The sequence below is a fragment of the Eubalaena glacialis genome, chromosome 1 (assembly GCF_028564815.1).
Source record: "Eubalaena glacialis isolate mEubGla1 chromosome 1, mEubGla1.1.hap2.+ XY, whole genome shotgun sequence".
In the NCBI taxonomy this organism is placed as follows: domain Eukaryota; kingdom Metazoa; phylum Chordata; class Mammalia; order Artiodactyla; family Balaenidae; genus Eubalaena; species Eubalaena glacialis.
In genome coordinates this window covers 150,545,522-150,563,776 of record NC_083716.1, presented here as the reverse complement: position 1 = coordinate 150,563,776, position 18,255 = coordinate 150,545,522, and the positions used below count along the sequence as shown (strand labels likewise).

The 18,255-nt window shown below is 32.7% G+C and overlaps 1 protein-coding gene across 1 annotated transcript in view; it reads left to right on the top strand.

Moving 5' to 3' along the window:
• The window catches only part of LRP1B (LDL receptor related protein 1B), a gene marked incomplete at its 5' end in the record, with an annotated part of 1,521,642 nt that overhangs the window by 1,287,504 nt on the left and 215,883 nt on the right, over nt 1-18,255 (top strand). Inside the window, one exon of the mRNA XM_061199746.1 lies at nt 7,189-7,388. Within this exon, the coding sequence (XP_061055729.1) occupies nt 7,189-7,388 (200 nt within the window). The remainder of the gene's footprint in view (nt 1-7,188; nt 7,389-18,255) is intronic.

The window sequence follows — 18,255 nt, the reverse complement described above, 5'->3', positions numbered from 1 at the left end:
GTCATCATAAGGATCAAGGACATCTGGCTGGATATCTCAGATGAGGGATGAACACACATTTAGGTGTCAAAAGCTGTTTGCTAAAGTTCTATAGATTATGACCATTATCATTCACTTTCAATTATGTTGTTTTGGTAGGTAGAGAAGGCATGTCTTTCTTTTTTTTTTTTTACACTACAATCTGAGTGATTACATACTCCAAAATGATCTCTGTAGAAGTTCAACCCATTGAACATGTTTGTTAAATTTGCTTTCTAAAAATAGGACACATTTAGAGTAACAAGTATTATGCTAACTCTAGTGCTCTAAATTTTCTGCTGTCTAAATTAATTTCCCATGAAGTGTTTTACCAAATCACTGTTTTATCATACCATATGCAATAATTAGATTTTGCTTCTTGTTAATATATTGTATCTCTGATTTTTGGTCTCATGTTTATAACTGGCAAAGTGATCATATCATAGTATGCATGGAGCTTGATTTTAAATATTAATTTGGGTAAAAGCAGTACCTAATAGTAGAAGACTTGTACTGTAAATACTACTCTGTTTCCAAGGTAATGGTGCAAGTTTAAAATTTTTGCAATATAATTATGTAACTATTTTGTTACCTTTTAAAATATTTTCTTTACCATAGCAACAGAAGAGTGGCAATTCTATTTTAACTGAAACAGAGTTACAAGAGCGTCTGTTTCTATAGATGTTTCAAGAAATAATGGCCAGATATACTAAATTTGGCTATCGTCATTATTCATTCATAAGAATATGAATGTTTGAGTCCTTTGGTATTTTATCAGAAGATATTTATTTTAGTGTGTCCATTGTCCTTTTCTTCAAAATCAGTACGGCTATCTTAGCTTCTCATCCAATAATTTTCAAGATGCTTCATTTTCCAAATGAAAGAAACATTATCTGTTAATAATACCAGTATTATGGAATTTCCTAGTTATAAAGCAAAAGCTAGCATAGTGAACACAGCTGAATCTAGCTTTAAGTTTTATTTCTCCCAGGTTATAGTTATTATCCCATAAACTGACAGCAGTCTTAAGTTATCGTCAACATAAACCCAGCCACCAAAAGTGTCAATTAAAACAATGAAGTACTAAATTATTGTAGATATTATGGGAGACTCCTTTGATTTCATTTTTAAATAATATTTGGGTTATGATATGGAATGGCAGATTATAACCCAAGAAACATAAAAATTAGATCTTTTTATGAAACAATTAAAGCCACATAGCAGATAAACAGATTCCAACAGATAAAATTTAATGACACCTTTTTGTTCATACTGTTTTCCTAGTTCCCCAGAGTGAGACAATAGGGCGACTTCGATTTTAGCTTTTATGAGATGAGCTTCAGGGTGAAAATACCATAGCTGTCTAAAATATTGTGCAATCTTGCTTCAAAAATGGCAGCTCAAATTGTAAGATTATTTAATAAAAATGCAATTGAACCTTTCTGTGTCAGATTGCCACTGTGATTTGCATATGTTTTGAATATGCCAATACTACTGACCCCTCTTTCCTTGAGAAGGTGATTTCTGTCGCGATATTTAGTGAGGAATAGGGTAAGGATTATTTAAGGGAAGATAAAGATCATTGGACTATCTAATGCAGTAACGCGACTAAACATTTAGAAGGTAGCTTGGGGGTCCTTTCTTATAATGGTAGTATGCCAGTTGTCACTGCACCAATTTAGATATGCTGGTTAGTAAGAATGGTAAAGAAGATACAAGTAGACAGATCATTTTCCTGGCTATTACATTTAAGTTCAGCTGAAATCCAATGATCCCAATCATTCTGTTATTGATTGGGAATCAATGTACTAAATCAATGTAAATAAATTAAAATTTATTTAATCATAAATTTTGGGTAATTAATATCATTTACATTTAAGATTTATAAAAGTTGTCATTTATACAGAAGAGACATAGATATAGATGCATTTTAAAGTAGAATAGAAAATATAATGTTAAAACTGTGCTGAGCATGATTTTGTCTTTAAGATGTCACTTCAGCATAACAAAAAACCATGATGATAGACATTATAGTAAATGTATGATATGACTGTTTAACAGAAAATAAATTCATCTGCTCATTCATTTATTCAACTCATATTTCTCTAGCATCTAGTGTATATCTGGCAATGTTCTAGGTATAATATAAAAATAAAAGGCACAACCCTTGTCTCCAAGTATTTCACAGTCCAGTGAGTAGGCAGATAAGCAAATAATTATCATATAATACAATAACTCATGAAGTGGAGAAAACAGAAAATGTTTCTATCTCAAATGGGGTCAGTGAAATCTTCCTGGACAAGACTGGTGAAGTAAGAATTAGCCAGGTTATGTGGTACATTTCAGAGCAGAAGTCATTTCAGGCAAAAAGAAGAAGCTTTATGGGAAAGCAAAGACACATAGGAGAGCAAGGCATATCCAAGGAACTGAAAATTAGTCATACGAAGGGAGCAAATTAAGTATATAAAATTGCAGAACTTTGATACCGGTTCACTTTACAGCGTAAAAAAGAGCTAGGAATAAATCAGAATGTAATACAACACAACAACAACAAAACAAACCTTATGAGGCTTATGGCTTGGGCAAACAGGTAAATAGAAAAATGATTTCCTCAGAATATGAGGAACAGAGGAAAAGGGGCAGATATAAGAAAGGGGAAGGACCTACTGGGATTGGGGGTCCCATATAATAATAATAATGATAATGATGATCAATATCACTTCTATAGCATTTTATGAATTAGAAAACTATCTCTGTGTTTTATCACTTGAGATTCTTGTACTGTTTACTCAAGAGTCTCTAAAAAAGATACGAGTATTTTTATTATTATACTTTTAGTACAAGTAAGAACATTCAGCCTCAAAGTGGCTAAGTGACTTTCTCAGGATCATTTAGGTACTGTAATACGATTTTTAACTGGGGATTTAATCCAGTTTCCAAATTTTGGTCAGCTCTTTTCCCTATTACATATATCACATTAGAGTTTCCAGTAACAAAGTTATCTTGGGTTGTGAGCAGGTTTTCCAAGAGCCATCCAAACACGGCATAAGAAAAAAAATACTTTTTTTTCCATTTTAACAATTTACCTTTTTATAAAACTTTAAGTTACTACAGATAATATGAGTTTTTTGGGAAATAAAGAAAACTGCCTAATCATTATAAGCATGCGTTTTTTTTTTTTCAACATCTTTGTTGTAGTATAATTGCTTTACAGTGTTGTGTTAGTTTCTGCTGTATAACAAAGTGAATCAGCTATATGCATGCCTTATTTTTAAAACATATTTTTATTTATTTTCCTTTTCTAATAGTCTATTAGCAATATCACAAGAAAATAATACTGGGTTCTATTTTGACTTTGAAATACCTTTAATGAGAGTATGTCGAAGGACATTTCATATACTCAGAATCTCTATCCACTGTTGTTAATATGTATATTGGAAGTGCAAATACATTTGGAAAAGACACATTTTGTGCTTCTATATCTTGGCTGATGCTATTCTTACTTTCTACAATGCCCCTGTGCTTTTCCTCCAGTTAGAATAACTTCTTATTTTTTCAACAACAGCAAAAAATATCACTTCCTCTGTGAAAGTTCCCCAATTGCGCCTCAGTAGCAATATTGAACATGTAACATTACATGACTATTATTGGTGTAAATGTTTCTCTCTCCATCTAGAAAGTGAATTCCTTTAACAGAAAGGCCATGGCTTAATTACTGTTTGTGCCTAACATAGAAACTGTTAAATTTACTGTTGAAGGTAATAATAAATAGGCTACTGGATATACACAAACCATAGGATTGTAGTTTGCAGGGGTATTGCACCTGCATCTATGCAGAAACCAATTTATTGGTATGTAAACAACCTGCATGTTTCAAAGAGAAGAGTCATAACAAAGGGAACCTTTGTTGTGAGGGAATGAAAATCGTATAAGGAAAGAAAACTCAGTTTTTTATTGCTGTGGGGAAAAACAGAAATATTTCATTAAGCTAAGCAGTCACATTAAAAATCCCCACCTTTTTCCTACCAATTTTTAAGCCTATAATCCCATATTTAGGCAAAAACACACAGGGAATGAACATTAAAAATTAATTTTATAATTCAAAATCAGAAATAATTCCAACTGGAAGAAGTTTCTCTAAATATGTTCCCTGAATTCAGAAAAATAAAGTGAAAACTGATAGCAGACTTCTATTTTAATTTGTTTTAAAGAAATATAATGTATCAGATTCAACTATAAAAGACATCCTCAGGAATCACAAAAGCCTGTTGTTATGGTTACAAGAAGACATTCTTTTATATGTTTACTCTTGGTTGTAACTTACAGAATAGCTATTATTTGGAGCTGAGATTTTTCGTATGTGATCGTAGGTAAATATTACATATCATATGGATGAAATTTAAGACTCTCCTTTTGACATTTTCACTGAACTTTTCATTTTTCAGCATTAATTATTTACAACAAATTTTGTACTTGGATAATATTTGGCAGGTTGCATTTTAGATGTTAAAATGACCAGAATGTCTTGTATAGGCTTTTTGAGAAACTTAAATGTATAGTAATGAGGCTTAAGTATGGAAAAGGAAATGAAATTTAGTCATCGCAAGTTAGCTACCCATAAGGAGAGATGCACAGTAAATTCTGTGCTTATGAAGGCTCCTTTATACTGAGTACAGTTAAACTGTGCTTTCCTTCAATACAGTAAAACATTTTTATAATATTCTTCTAATGGGTACTGAAATAGGCAAATCAGGTAATAACACACATGATAAAATCCAAGCAAATCATGTAATAACATACATACAATCCAGATGCAATAAGTAATTTATTAGACAGTTATCACTAAACCAATATGAATGCATATATTGTGTAGCTAGTGCAAGTAAAATAATAATAGTTAACATTTGCCGAATACTTAACTACACATTCGTAAATGTTCCAAGTTTGTTCCCTGTGTTCTCTCTTTTATTCCTTACAGTGACTCCGTGAGGAGAAACTACTATTATCACTTTTGAACACATGAGTAAATCCAGGCTCAGGGGAGGCTAACTAAAGTGCCAAGTTCACATGGGTGGACCTGGAATATGAACCCAAGTAACCTGTTTTTAGGCCTTTTTTGCTTTTAAGACTCTACATAGTGTTGCTTAGGAAAAAAAAAAAAAAAAAGCTAGACAACATCATTAATGGAATATGAATTTTATCTTAAATATAAAAAAATACATTTAAAAAAAGCTAGTCTATAAATCTAGAGACCTGAGCCCTTGTTCCAGCTTTATCACTATTGTAACAGACTAGGACAAAGCTCATAATATTTTATGGTCTCAGTTTGTCAGTGAAATGAAGGCCTAAAACTACATGATCTTCAAGACCTGTTGCAGCATTAAAATCTTTAATTAAGTTATACTTTATTCTAAATTCTGAAAGAGATAAAAGATCACTGTTATCAAGAAATTTATAAGGTAGTTATGAAGATAAGATTTTTCATGCTTTTTTCCATCTAGGTAAAATTGTCATTCCTTCTTTTGTGCCTCCATGGTAAAGTAGTTTTATCATAATATGCTTTAATTTTTTCATTTGTTTTACATTCACCTCTATTGTATTCACTGAGAGATCTTTGATGGCAAAAATCATATCTGTTTACCTCTGTGTTCCCAGTACTAAGCAATGTCTGACACATATTATAGCCTCAGTGAATCATTGTTTCAAGATATGTTTCTCAATCCACTTAAGCACGGCTTTGGGGTTTATCAGAGATGTTCCACCAACTGATTTATTTAGGTTCTCTGATTCTGAAGCCTAAGAACCTACATCATTACTGCTTTGTGGGTTCCTATGTGCATGATTTTTGTGTTGTTCAATTATACATGTGATAAAGAAATTCTGTAGACCGGAAGGGGCTAAAGCACAGTTTCCTAAAGTGTGTTTCCTGTGAACTGCTCTAGGAAAATAAATGTAGTTACCCAAAACTATGTGATAAAAAAAGGATATTTTAGCTCCCTCTTAGAGAGTCATTATATCATATAACGTATTAAAAGCTCTGAAAAATCCTATAATTAACAAGATGATGCTTACTTTGCTTAACAAACCATTTCTCAAATATATATAATCTTGTAACCTACCTTGAAAAACATGAACTGACACAAATCAGAGAAGAATTTGTGGAGAACAGAGGGGACAATATGAATTATGTCTGAATCACAGTATCTGTATAATTGAAGAGGCAGGAGCAAGGCAAATGATATGATAAACGCAAAAAAGTGAAAATGTAGGACTATAAATACTCCCACTAGACCTCAGTTCATACATTTCAATAGTGGGAAGTAAATTGGAAAAGTCTGTGTCTAATAATGAAGAATTTGAATGTCAGGGAGAGGATTTCAGGCCTCAAACTCTCCGTGAACTTATTGAGAGTGATGTAACAGATGTTGGACTCCGTGAAATATGCTCTTCCTCTTCTTCGTGGTATCTTGGTTCAAGATGATGATAAGATTAGCCAAATAAAATGTTCAGAATACAAACAAAAGATATTTGCTATTACATGGAGCTCAGACCATTTGAAATTCATAATTTACTTAATGACCTCAAAAACATTACTATTCACCTCTAAGAATCTGCAGTACTCTGTTAATAGTATTTAATGGAGGAAATTATTTTTCACTTTTGGAAGTCACTTAATTTTATATGATTTTAATTAACTTAAATTTAAAGAGTCACAATTGGCTAGTGGCTACCACACTGAGCAATGAACATTCAAGAAAATATAATGTACTTCTCCGTAATTCATTTTGAATTTTTCATAGGTAAATCACAAAAGGAAAAAAAAAATATTTAGATAGTTTTATTCCTCTAACATTATAGATGCATTTTGAAGGTTTACCTCTTTAGTTTTGCGCATCTATTATTTGTTAACACTTGCAGAAATGTTATATACATATGAGTTGTATACTAAAGGAAATATATGTTTAAAATTATATGGATATTTCGAAGTGTGCTACATGTTTAAAAAAAAAGCATAAGAAAAGTTTGCATTGAAGTATGCTTCTTACAAGCTGCAATTTAGAGAGATACAAGAATTAATTTGGGAATAGCTGAGCAAATAAGAGAAATACTGTAAGATGTTTTACTCCCTGAGTGTCTGTAAACAACGTGGCCATTGATTTTCTTTTCTAGGTATTTGTATTGGATTGACTGCTGTGAGTATCCTCACATTGGACGTGTTGGAATGGATGGAACCAATCAGAGTGTTGTCATAGAAACCAAGATTTCTAGACCTATGGCACTAACAATAGATTATGTCAACCATAGACTCTACTGGGCTGATGAAAATCATATTGAGTTTAGCAGCATGGATGGATCTCACAGACACAAAGGTTGGTCCCATAGCACAAATGATTCAGTATTTCACCAGTGCATAAAATACTCATTTAGAAAAAAATATACATATATATACATATTTATCTATTTTATATACTTTCATCAAATACATTTCTTAATTTAAGATTACATTATTATATTCCTTTGTGACAACATTGGTAAATAAGAATTAGATATATTTATTCAGACCTTCTATAGTCATACATAAAAATTACTTTGACATTGTCAATGTTTTCTCTAATTGTACTTTTCTAAATAGTTTTTATAGTGAATGATATTTTTATAAGTTAATATATACATATATCCTAATTGAACTGAAACAGAATATTTACTTATAAAGATAAGGTTATTATTGCAATCTGATAGGTTTCTTTTCTTAAATACTAAGTGAAAGTATAATTCTTTAAAGACAGTGAAGTAATATTTAAAAGTTATCAGTTAGACTACATACATGATTAAATGTATTGTTATCTAATCAACAACATCAACAAAAAGTAACATGAAAAACAGCTTTCAAATTAGAGTAACATTTAGGAAATTATTTGAATATAAATTCTATAGGTACTTTATTTTTCTATTTTTTATAACTCTGAGTAGATTATAAGACTCTAAATATTAAAAAAATGAAGGAAGAAATTTGATATGAGGGAGGTAATGCTAGAATTAGGGATGGGCAAAAAGTCTTAGAAGAAAAAATAGCTGAGGATGAGGGAATTAACAAGAGCAAAGGAGAAGGACATAATAAAAAAGAATGGGATCCAGGTGAAGATGACATGAATATAACAGAAACCACAAACAATTCATGAACACTCAAAATATTTTAGATGCAGGTAGCTTTTTAAAGATTAGATTTTTCCCAGAATGAAGAAGAGGAACAAATTTTTATTAATCTGTAGTGACCTAATGTCACCTTTGTTATTAGGTGTTTTCATCTTCAAGTGTCTTGTAAAGTACTTAGAGAGTACTGTAAAGTTTCACTGAGAGATCCCAAATAAAGTACAAGTTTCACTGAGAGATCCCAAATAAAGCCATACATTTGTATGGCTTAGTTTAAGAGATTGCTTTCTTCTCTGGCAGTAAGCTTAGATCAAAACCCCTGGAAGAAGGAAAGAGGTGAAATGGCAAGGAAGAGAGAATTATTGATAATTTAATCCTGTCAGGTGAAGCCCTTCAAATGTATGACAGTGTAGAGAAGAATGAAGCCACTGAATTTTAAAAAATTAAAAACTAGCAGTGGGAAGGGGCAAGTGGAATTAGGGGATTAAGAGGTACAAACTCCTATGTATAAAATAAAACAGCTACAAGGATTTTTTTTTTTTAATTAATTAATTAATTTATTTATTTTTGGCTGTGTTGGTCTTCGTTTCTGTGCGAGTGCTTTCTCTAGTTGCGGCAAGCAGGGGCCACTCTTCATCGCGGTGCGCGGGCCTCTCACTATCGCGGCCTCTCTTGTTGGGAGCACAGGCTCCAGACGCGCAGGCTCGGTAGTTGTGGCTCATGGGCCCAGTTGCTCCGCGGCATGTGGGATCTTCCCAGACCAGGGCTCGAACCTGTGTCCCCTGCATTGGCAGGCAGATTCTCAACCACTGCGCCACCAGGGAAGCCCTACAAGGATATATTTTTACAGCACAGGGAATATAGTCAAAATTTTATAACAATTTTAAATGGAGTATAATCTGTTAAACTATTGAATCACTGTGTTGTACACGTGAAACTAACATAATATTGTAAATCAAGTATACCTTAATTAAAATAAATTTAAAAAATAAATAATAAAGGAGGTATACATCACTGAAGTCACATCACTCCATAACTCTGCCCAAGTTTCTCTCAGTTGTTGTTTTAATAAATATGTCTTTCTAACTAAAAATGCCAGCAGAAAGCTTTTAGAGGTGCTTTTTTAAGGGTGGGAACATTGAAGTATGACAAGTGTCGGATGAGTCACTTATTTAGGTGTTGGCATTCCAATTATAGAGATAAAGAAACTCATCAGGATGCAACTGGAATGAAGAGTTATTTAAAGATCACTTTAGGGTTTTAATTACAGCAAAAGCAATGTTGACAAATCAAAATTACACTTAGCATTCAGCAGTTATATCTCCTTTGAAGAATCAATAATGAAATGTTCTGCAACTTTTGTAGATGATATAATTGAGTTTTATTGTAGCAATCAGTATTTTCCCCACATAACCATTTTTAGCATGTATTTTTAGCATGCTAAGTTGTTGTGAATGTACTACTTTGTGCTAAAATTTCACTGTACAATAAAATTTAAACAATTTTTGGTTAGATAGGTGAATATTTAAAATATATTCTAGCATCAAATATTTGCCTATTTTTGTTTGAGCCTTTTGTTTGAATAACAAAAACTAGTTAAAAATGTCTATTAGAAACTATTGATTCCGTCCCCTCCCCATTATTTTAAAATTACGTCAGATATGTGGATGACTAATGCTTTGAAAACTTAATACAAAATTAAATGCATGTAAATGAAGTGTCTTTCAATCACAGTACTGGTGATGACTTTGGGTAGATGGACATAGATAGCAAGGAGAAGTGAAACTAAATTTACTGAAGAGTAAAATATTTGGCTGAAAGATATTCAGGTATGATGTTACTAACATTTAAAAATCTGATTTTTTAAAATACTTTGAGGCTCAAGGCGGGAGAAAAGGAAAGTAAAAGAGTTCCTGCCTTCAGAAATATTTCTTCCTGAAGGCTTTTTCAGAAAGACTAATAAAAAATTCACTAAGTGTCTTGTTAGGCATCTGCCAATATCTGAATGCAAGCCAGTAATTACCTGGTAGTTACCAATGAGCTACTAACTGTACACAGCCTGACTTATGCCAATTTCACAACCAATAAAAAAAGAGTCATTCATTTGAGATGTCTGTAAAGAGGAATAGGATTTTTTTATTCCTTGCATTGTCCCCATAAAGACATAAAAAAAGCCGTGGTTTTCTAGTTGCATATTTGGAGGTGGAAAATGAGACTATTATAACATTAGTAACTTTTGTATTAGTTTGGCCACTGACCTCTCTTCTCTCTTAACCAGACTAGTATTATTGTTCTCATTTATTCTTTTTATTAAAACTAGAGCCAGAGCCCATCAAAAGAATGGGATATGCCAGTCATGACAAAGTAATCTGAGAGTATAAAAGGTGTATGAAAATTTCAGAATTACGTTTTTCTTTTAATAAGTCAAAGTTTAATAATGGAGAAAAACTAAACCATGAGTATCACTTTACAGTTTAGAAGGTTTTTTCCCCCAAACATGTTGTGGTTTAAACCATACAGCATTTCCATAAATGAAGCATTATTACTTGCCTAGCCTAAGAATTTCTAAAAGTTCTGAATTCTGTGCCCTAAACGATAGATCAGATTACCTCCGAGGGACATGTAACTTGCAATTTGCTTGAGAATTTACATCCATCTTTCTCTGCTACCTCTTCTACCCCAACCCACCTTCTTAACAAGTCCAAGCACTACATCGTAAAATTTTTAAAAAAGAGAGAGAATTAGTCAATTTGCTATCTTGGGAACATTTAGGTGCAATCTTAGTTACATGAATCTTTCCCTAATGCCTGTGTGTATTATTCTACTGGTTTTTAGTCAATAATTATATAATAATATGATATAATAATACTGTAGGATAGTATGCATACTACTGGATAACTGAGAGAGACAGTTAAATCACAGTTTCATTGTTCATTTTTTAAATTTCTCTGATTTCTTTTTTTTTAGATCTGCCCATTCATTCCTTCATTCATTCAACAAACATTTACTGTTGTCTCTTTCTGTGCCATGCATTATGTGAGGCCCTGGAGTTACAAAGCTGAATAAGTCCCTGCCTTCAAAGCATCTATAGTTTAGTGGGGGGAAAAGACTGATATGAAGGTAAAAACATAAATTAGATTAGGGTTAGCGGTATATGTACAGTATTGCCAAAATGCAGGCTGGATTAGGGAAGTGTTTGGTGAAGTGATGGGATCTTTGAAAAATCTGAAAGATGTAGGACAAGCTCTCCATATGGGGAAATGAAGGAAGGATTCATCACACAGAGGGAACAGCATGTGCAAAAATGTAATAGAGTCTTGAAACAGTATGGGGTTTACACAATTTGTAAACTGGAAGTTGTGTAAGAGGAAGATAATGACACTAGATGAACAAGGGCAAATTGGGGCCAGATTGTGACAGGCCTTGTACTAAGTAATTTGGAATTTATCCTATAGGTCATAGGGAGACATTGATGGCATTTAGTTGATAGAGTGCTATTATTAGATTGACAACAGCATGGAAAATGAAAGACCCTGGAAGGGCAACCAATTTAGAGGCTGTTAAAATATTTTAGGAGAAAACACTTGAAGTGACTATAGCTGTGGGAATGGGGATAGAGTGTTACATTCAATAGTTATTTAGCAGAATAAAGAGGAAAGATCTGTAAACTTAAAACAGCAGAAATATTGGTGGTTGAGCTGCAAATATTAAATGAATGATTTATATTATTATCTACTTAGCCAGGGGGAAATAACTCACAGTTTGGATAACTTATGAATTTCAAATATATTTATACATTTTTTAAAGAAATAAAAAGTACCAAACTAAGCATAACTTAGAGATTCTTCTTGAAAAGCTCTGTCTCGATGAGAGGTACATTTATTTAACAAAAGGGTCAACATCAAAGAAATTCTAAGGATATGGTTAAACATTCTTTATCATATATTTCCCTAAAAAGCCTTTCTGAATACCTGATAATTTACCTAGAAGAAGGATTGCAAATGAGTGAATCTCTCTCCTCCTACTATCCCTTGAGATATAAAATAGGTCCAGTGAGAAACTTGGCATTTCAAAGTGTTCTCCAGATTGAAATGCTCAGTTTTTAAGTTTAAATGTGTCTTTATACAGAAACAGAATGATTTTAAATATATTCTAAACACAATGATTCTAAATAATAATATTCTTCTTGTAGGCCTATATTTTTGGGACTGATTTCTTACCACTCCCAAACCACAATCCTCCTCAGAGAATTTTAGGCTTTGATGTTGGATAAGAAGTTCTAAAACTTTGTTGGAGCACAAATCTTTGAGTAAAAGGATCTTCTCAGACTGGAGAAAGAAAACCCTTAGTATCTTAAAAGAAGCTTGGGGAACCTAAGGATGAGGGTGGGTTGGGGTGGGATCCACTGTTAGAAAGCTTTTTCACCCTGAAATGTATGTGTAGCTTCACTGGGTCTCAGTTGCCTCATCCATAGAAATAAGGGTATTGGAAAAAATGGCATCAAAGGGGAATTCCAGAACTAAAATTCTAAGTCTCCCAGTTAGGTGGATCACTTTAGAATTTTTGCCAAATCCCAAAGTTTTAATTTCAGGTTAGTCTCCAATTTAAGCCTGTGAGGGGTTGAAAATCTGTAATAACCAGATTTATTTCCTTAATTAAAATCTCAAATTGCCTATCCAGTCCTCAGTTCTCCCTGATTATTACTGCAAAAGTTATTAATATCTTTTAAAGTTGAGTACTTGTGAACTTACCAAATCAATAAGAGAGAAGAAAACATACGTTCTTGAGCATGACGTTGTATTAGATGTTTTGCATGTATGGTTTATTATTATTATTGGCTTTCAGTGGAAATTTTCTTAGCTTAATACTGTGGTTCCAAGAACTGGAACCACCCCCTTATAAACTCATACTTTTATTAGAAGCCTACTGTGTTCAAGAAACTGCTTGATGCAATACATGCTTTTTTCGCCATTCCATCAGTGAACACTATGAGATGTGTCATTAAAGCCGTTTTGCAACAAGGAAATAAGTTTAAAGAGATTAAATAATTTGTCCAAAGTCAAATAGCTCGTAGTTAGAATTTGAACCCAGATCTAACTGGTTCCAAAGCCTGTTCCATTCTCCACAGGCCCCCTTGTTTTTGAAAAGATGACTAACTGAAGATTTTCTGTCTGCTTGTTATAGTTTCTAATAGCAACAGTTATAGCATAAACACACCCCTATACATATAAAGGTATATCCATACTTGAATTTTTTCAGATTAATGTAAATAGTAGACATAGATAAATTGCAAAATATATGAGAAATAAATAAAAAACTTAAGTCATTAGAACATAATTACTGTAAATAAAAGAGTATATCTCATTAAATCCAATTTTTTTGTGTGTTTGTTTATTTGAAGGTGTGAAGAGAACAATCATGTTGTTTAAAAATGTACACCTTGCTTTAGTGGGACATTTTGATATTTCTGTTTGCTTTTTCCAAACTAACTTTATCTCCTGCCTATGGGAAAACTTCTAATCTTGTTTGAAAATTTATGTCACAGAATTCCTGAAATTTGAACACAGCAAAGATCCTTTGTCATTAATTTTATGCATCCTGAAAGTGTAGCCTTTTCTAATGAAATGTTTATAAAATAGGTTACATTTTATAGACATTTCTGAGAAAAATTTCAGCCCTAACTGTGCATATCTTCCTTAACTTAGAGATTTTGTTTTCCATTTAATGAAAAGAAAATTAAATACCAGAAAATTATATTTAGATCACAATTTCATTCTGACTGCTTGTATCAAAGCACATAAATTCAGATTTATTTTTCCTCATTTTTTGGTGAGTTGCCATTGAACTTGAGATAGAGAGGTAGTTTTTTGACAAAAAGACTGAAAATACTGTGTAAACTGTAATAACAAAAGGGTGAGCTAAGAAAAACATTGCTTGACCTTGAGTTTTAAAATTTATTTCTTCTAGTATTTTTTTTTCAGAATATTCTTCGAGTCACTGAATGATTTAACCTTGTGTTAAATCAGTCGGCCATGTACATATTTTATCCAGCACACTGGAAAAATATACACTCATAACTGCTAATTTCTCAGAAAAGTAATCATTGGGTATGATTCTAAACTATAGCTTATCACTGAACTTTTATTTTGTGGAAAAATTCTTTAAAGTTTCATGCTATTATGTTGACTATGACTCTTCATTTGTTTCTATACTCCTAGACCTGAAGATACTCATATTGAAGTGTCAGTATTGTATTGACAGTCCAACACTTTAGTTTGTTTATTGCTCTGGGAATCTAGTTTGTGTTGTGAGGAGGCAGTTCTGTGCTTGGATTTAAAATCCAAATCATAACCCATGCAGTGATCATCTAATCAATGTTGGGAAAAGAATCCAGATCTCAGCATGCTACTTGTGAAATAGCAAAAATATATTTAACAGGTTTTGTTCTGAGGGGGAAAAACACACTGAAAAAGACAAAGGGAGTATTTTGTGCTCATATATCCTGAAAGTCAGTAGCTGTTGCATTTAGGTCTTTAGAAAATGTAAATATCCACCAAAGCCCACTGAAAAAAGAGAGAGAATCTAATAAACACCACCATCCAATTTTACAATATTCTAGAGTGTTTCTTTCTTGGTAAGATATTGCATTTTAGTACTTTTGAAAAAAAATTTCCTATCATTCACAGTCCGTTACAAACAGTTGACTTCACAGGCTATTTTATGCCAACGGTGTTGATGTGCTGCTGTTTACAATACAATAAAAGTTAATGGAAGGGAGCAAAATAAAATTCAGTTACTATAGAAATGTTCCTGAACCAGTCAAATAAATTGAAATTAACTGCCATTTCTGAAAAGTTTTAGAATTTCAGTGTCAATCATATCTTTTACTTTTGTCCCTTGAACAGAACATGTTACGTTAAATTGTGTATATGTTTAAACAGGTTATTATTTTGCAAATGTCACATGCGTTCCATATACTTTTTAAAATATAAATTTAAAGTATTACCCTAATATGAGTTTTCAGCCACTTTCAACAGTGTTATCCATCCCAAATATGACATGGTGCAGCATTGGGAATTAGTAGCTTTAGTTTTGGTTAGGTTACTCTCTAATTTAGGCAAGTTGCTTTGCCACACTATAGTTCAAAGTTCTTACCCACAAAATAGGTCTTCTAGTCAATCAGTGATTTTTTGACATTTCTTAAAGGAATTGACTGAGGTTGGAACTGGGAGAGAGGAGGACTGTTCAATCAATTTGCTCACTTATCCCTAGTTATTCCTAGGACTACTAGAATACATTTGAAAATGCTTGTAATATGTTACACTCTTTTCTGTTTTTATTCTAGAAGCATATTTATAATTATAGGAATGTGGGACGACCAGATACTAAATTCATGTAAATGGCTCTACTTGATATCTGTTCTAAAGGCAAAGGGCTTTTCAAAGTCTTCAGCTTTCATTAGGACGCTCTAACAAACACATTCCTAATGCATATGTATGTAGAATGTCATAACTTATATTTAGTACTGATGGCCAGCTCTGAAAATACAGTTCCAAGTATCTATGAAGGTTTGTATCACCAGTAGAAAAGTCCAGAGAGTTTCAAAGCACCTGGAATATATCTTTACCAAGTGCATGAAACAGTGTTGTTTTGTTTACTTCAGAGATTGAAGAGCAGTGTCATCATCAAGAGATGATGTTTATAGGCACAGTCTAGTTGTCAAAGTAAATGAACTATAATTTACATTGTAAACTTATAAATCCTCCTATTCATTAGCAGAAATACTCTTTTTAGGTATTAAATATGAAAGTGGCCATATATGACCTTATATTGTGAATAATTTAAAGATATGTAAGTGAGGGAAGGGAAGGGATTAAATTATATGAAATTGAATATTCCTAATCTATGTAGAGAGTGTATATGATTTGAGGTGACAAGGTAGACAAAAAAAGACAAGGAATACCAGAAAAGGGTAGGCAAAGGATGCCTTCTGCCTTTTAATAATGGCTTTAATTTAAAGAAGAGCTCTAAATAATTTCTATATTTTGCCATCATACATTACATTTATTTCAAAAAGTTTCACATTTAAGTGTCCCAATGTAAACTACTGCATTAAGGAAGGACATGTAACTTTTGTCTGGACATTTGATCAGTGTCAGTATTCCAAAGGCAGCCTCATATAATAGACACTCAAGTAGCATCAGCTCATATCTGCTATGTACTCTGACATATGCTGAATGGAAGAACTTTATTTTTCCTCCTCTTCAAGGTTTCAGTGATGGATGAACTTTTTGAAAGATCATATTTTTTATTGGAAAAAATAAATTTTGAACATTTTATCATCATGTTTGGTGATGTTGACTATTCTTAGTGTTTCTACTATTTGATAATGTTTTTATTGATTTTGAACAATGGATTTTGGATCCATTTGCCTGAAATTTTATTTGTAGTACTGTTTCCATTAAGCAGGGTTGTATTAAAGAGTAGGCAGGAAAAAATGTTCATGTAGGCAAATGTTAAATGGAATATTTTGTAGCCTGTTGTAGATGGTTCTGAGGAAATAATTATTTTTAAAAAATCTGCAAACACTAACACTGAAGGGGATGCCCAATTACGGACAAAGAACAAATGTTCTTGGCCCTAAGGTTACATCAAGCATACTCTATTTGATGGGGCGTTTGTAACTAAAGCTACTGACTCAGCAGTCATTCTCTGGAAATTAGTATACTATGGCCATATTCCCCTCCACCCACTCTTCTCCATTACTCTCTATAAACTAGAAACCGTTATTCACCCACGTACTCACCACTGTCATGAATCTTCCACTTTCTTGACATGTTAGATCACTTTCTTCCATCATCTAATTTTATCATCTGTTTACCAGCCTACACTCCTTTTGTAGCCTTTGATTAATCTCACCTCATTTTTTGAATGCTAATTGTTTTTCTTTGTTTTATAACTTCCTTTTTGGTTTTCATGTTCTACTACTTTAATTCCTGGCTTCTCTACATACCTTATTGTAAATTAGACTTCTAGAAAGATATCAGGGACAATTGTTAGTGTCAAGGTCTTTCAGAATAGAGGATTAGTGAGGATCCTGATCTTCTCTTCTGAAGACACGTTTCAGTCAGGCTAAATAGTTTGCACAGTACTGCCTAGGGAATGGCTGTCATTGGTGGTTTTTGATCAGGGAAGAGAGATGCGAGATAGAAAAAATATTGGAAATATTTACTGGAGGGAGTTCTAGTTATTCTATCTTTGCCTCTTTGCCAAGCTCTGTATGCTAGAAGGCGGACTTCTGTGGACTGCATCACCCCGGCTCTTTTACCTTCCAGCCTCAGATTGGATTTAAACCATGAGAAGCATTGGCAGGAGATTAGATAATGGAGGAAGAAAGAGGCCAGAATATTTATTTATCCCCTTTCCCTCCATGACCCAGTACAGTGGTTTAGCAGTGGCCGAGTTCCTCCACCAAATGTCATCTGCTTTTGGTAGGTGGCTCTTTTTCCTTAGCTACAGCTTTCACCAGCTTCTGGTATCAGATCTAGGAAAGAACTTTATCATCGGTTCCTTAGCCGCACCTCTGTAAATAATTAAGAGAAAAATAATATAACCACTTGTGTACATAAGACTGACTTCTTTCAATTAAATTCTTTTCAATTATCATTTAAAAACATGTTCTCTGTTTACTACAGGAAGCTTGGCTGATACAAAAAAAAGGTTGGAAGAGTTTAAAAACAATGAGAAAAATTAAACTAATTTTACAGGTGTGAGGGAAGGTGAGACTACTTGGGACAATGACACCAAGAATAAGAAAAATGGGAGAGTCTTAAAATATATAAAAAATCAAAAGATGATAGAATTTAATATTTTATTTGATATGCTTATTAACTTTAAAGTTTTAGGAGATTGTTTCCAAACTGTCAGCTGTAGAGTGAGGGTCAGTTTGACTTTACTGGATCATTCAGGTGTTCCAAACAATACATAAATTCTTTATAACTAAAAGAAAAAAAATCAATATTCAAGTTACTCTTATCTTGATTCCTTCATAAAAATAACTACTGAATTTGGTGGTTGAACTTTGTT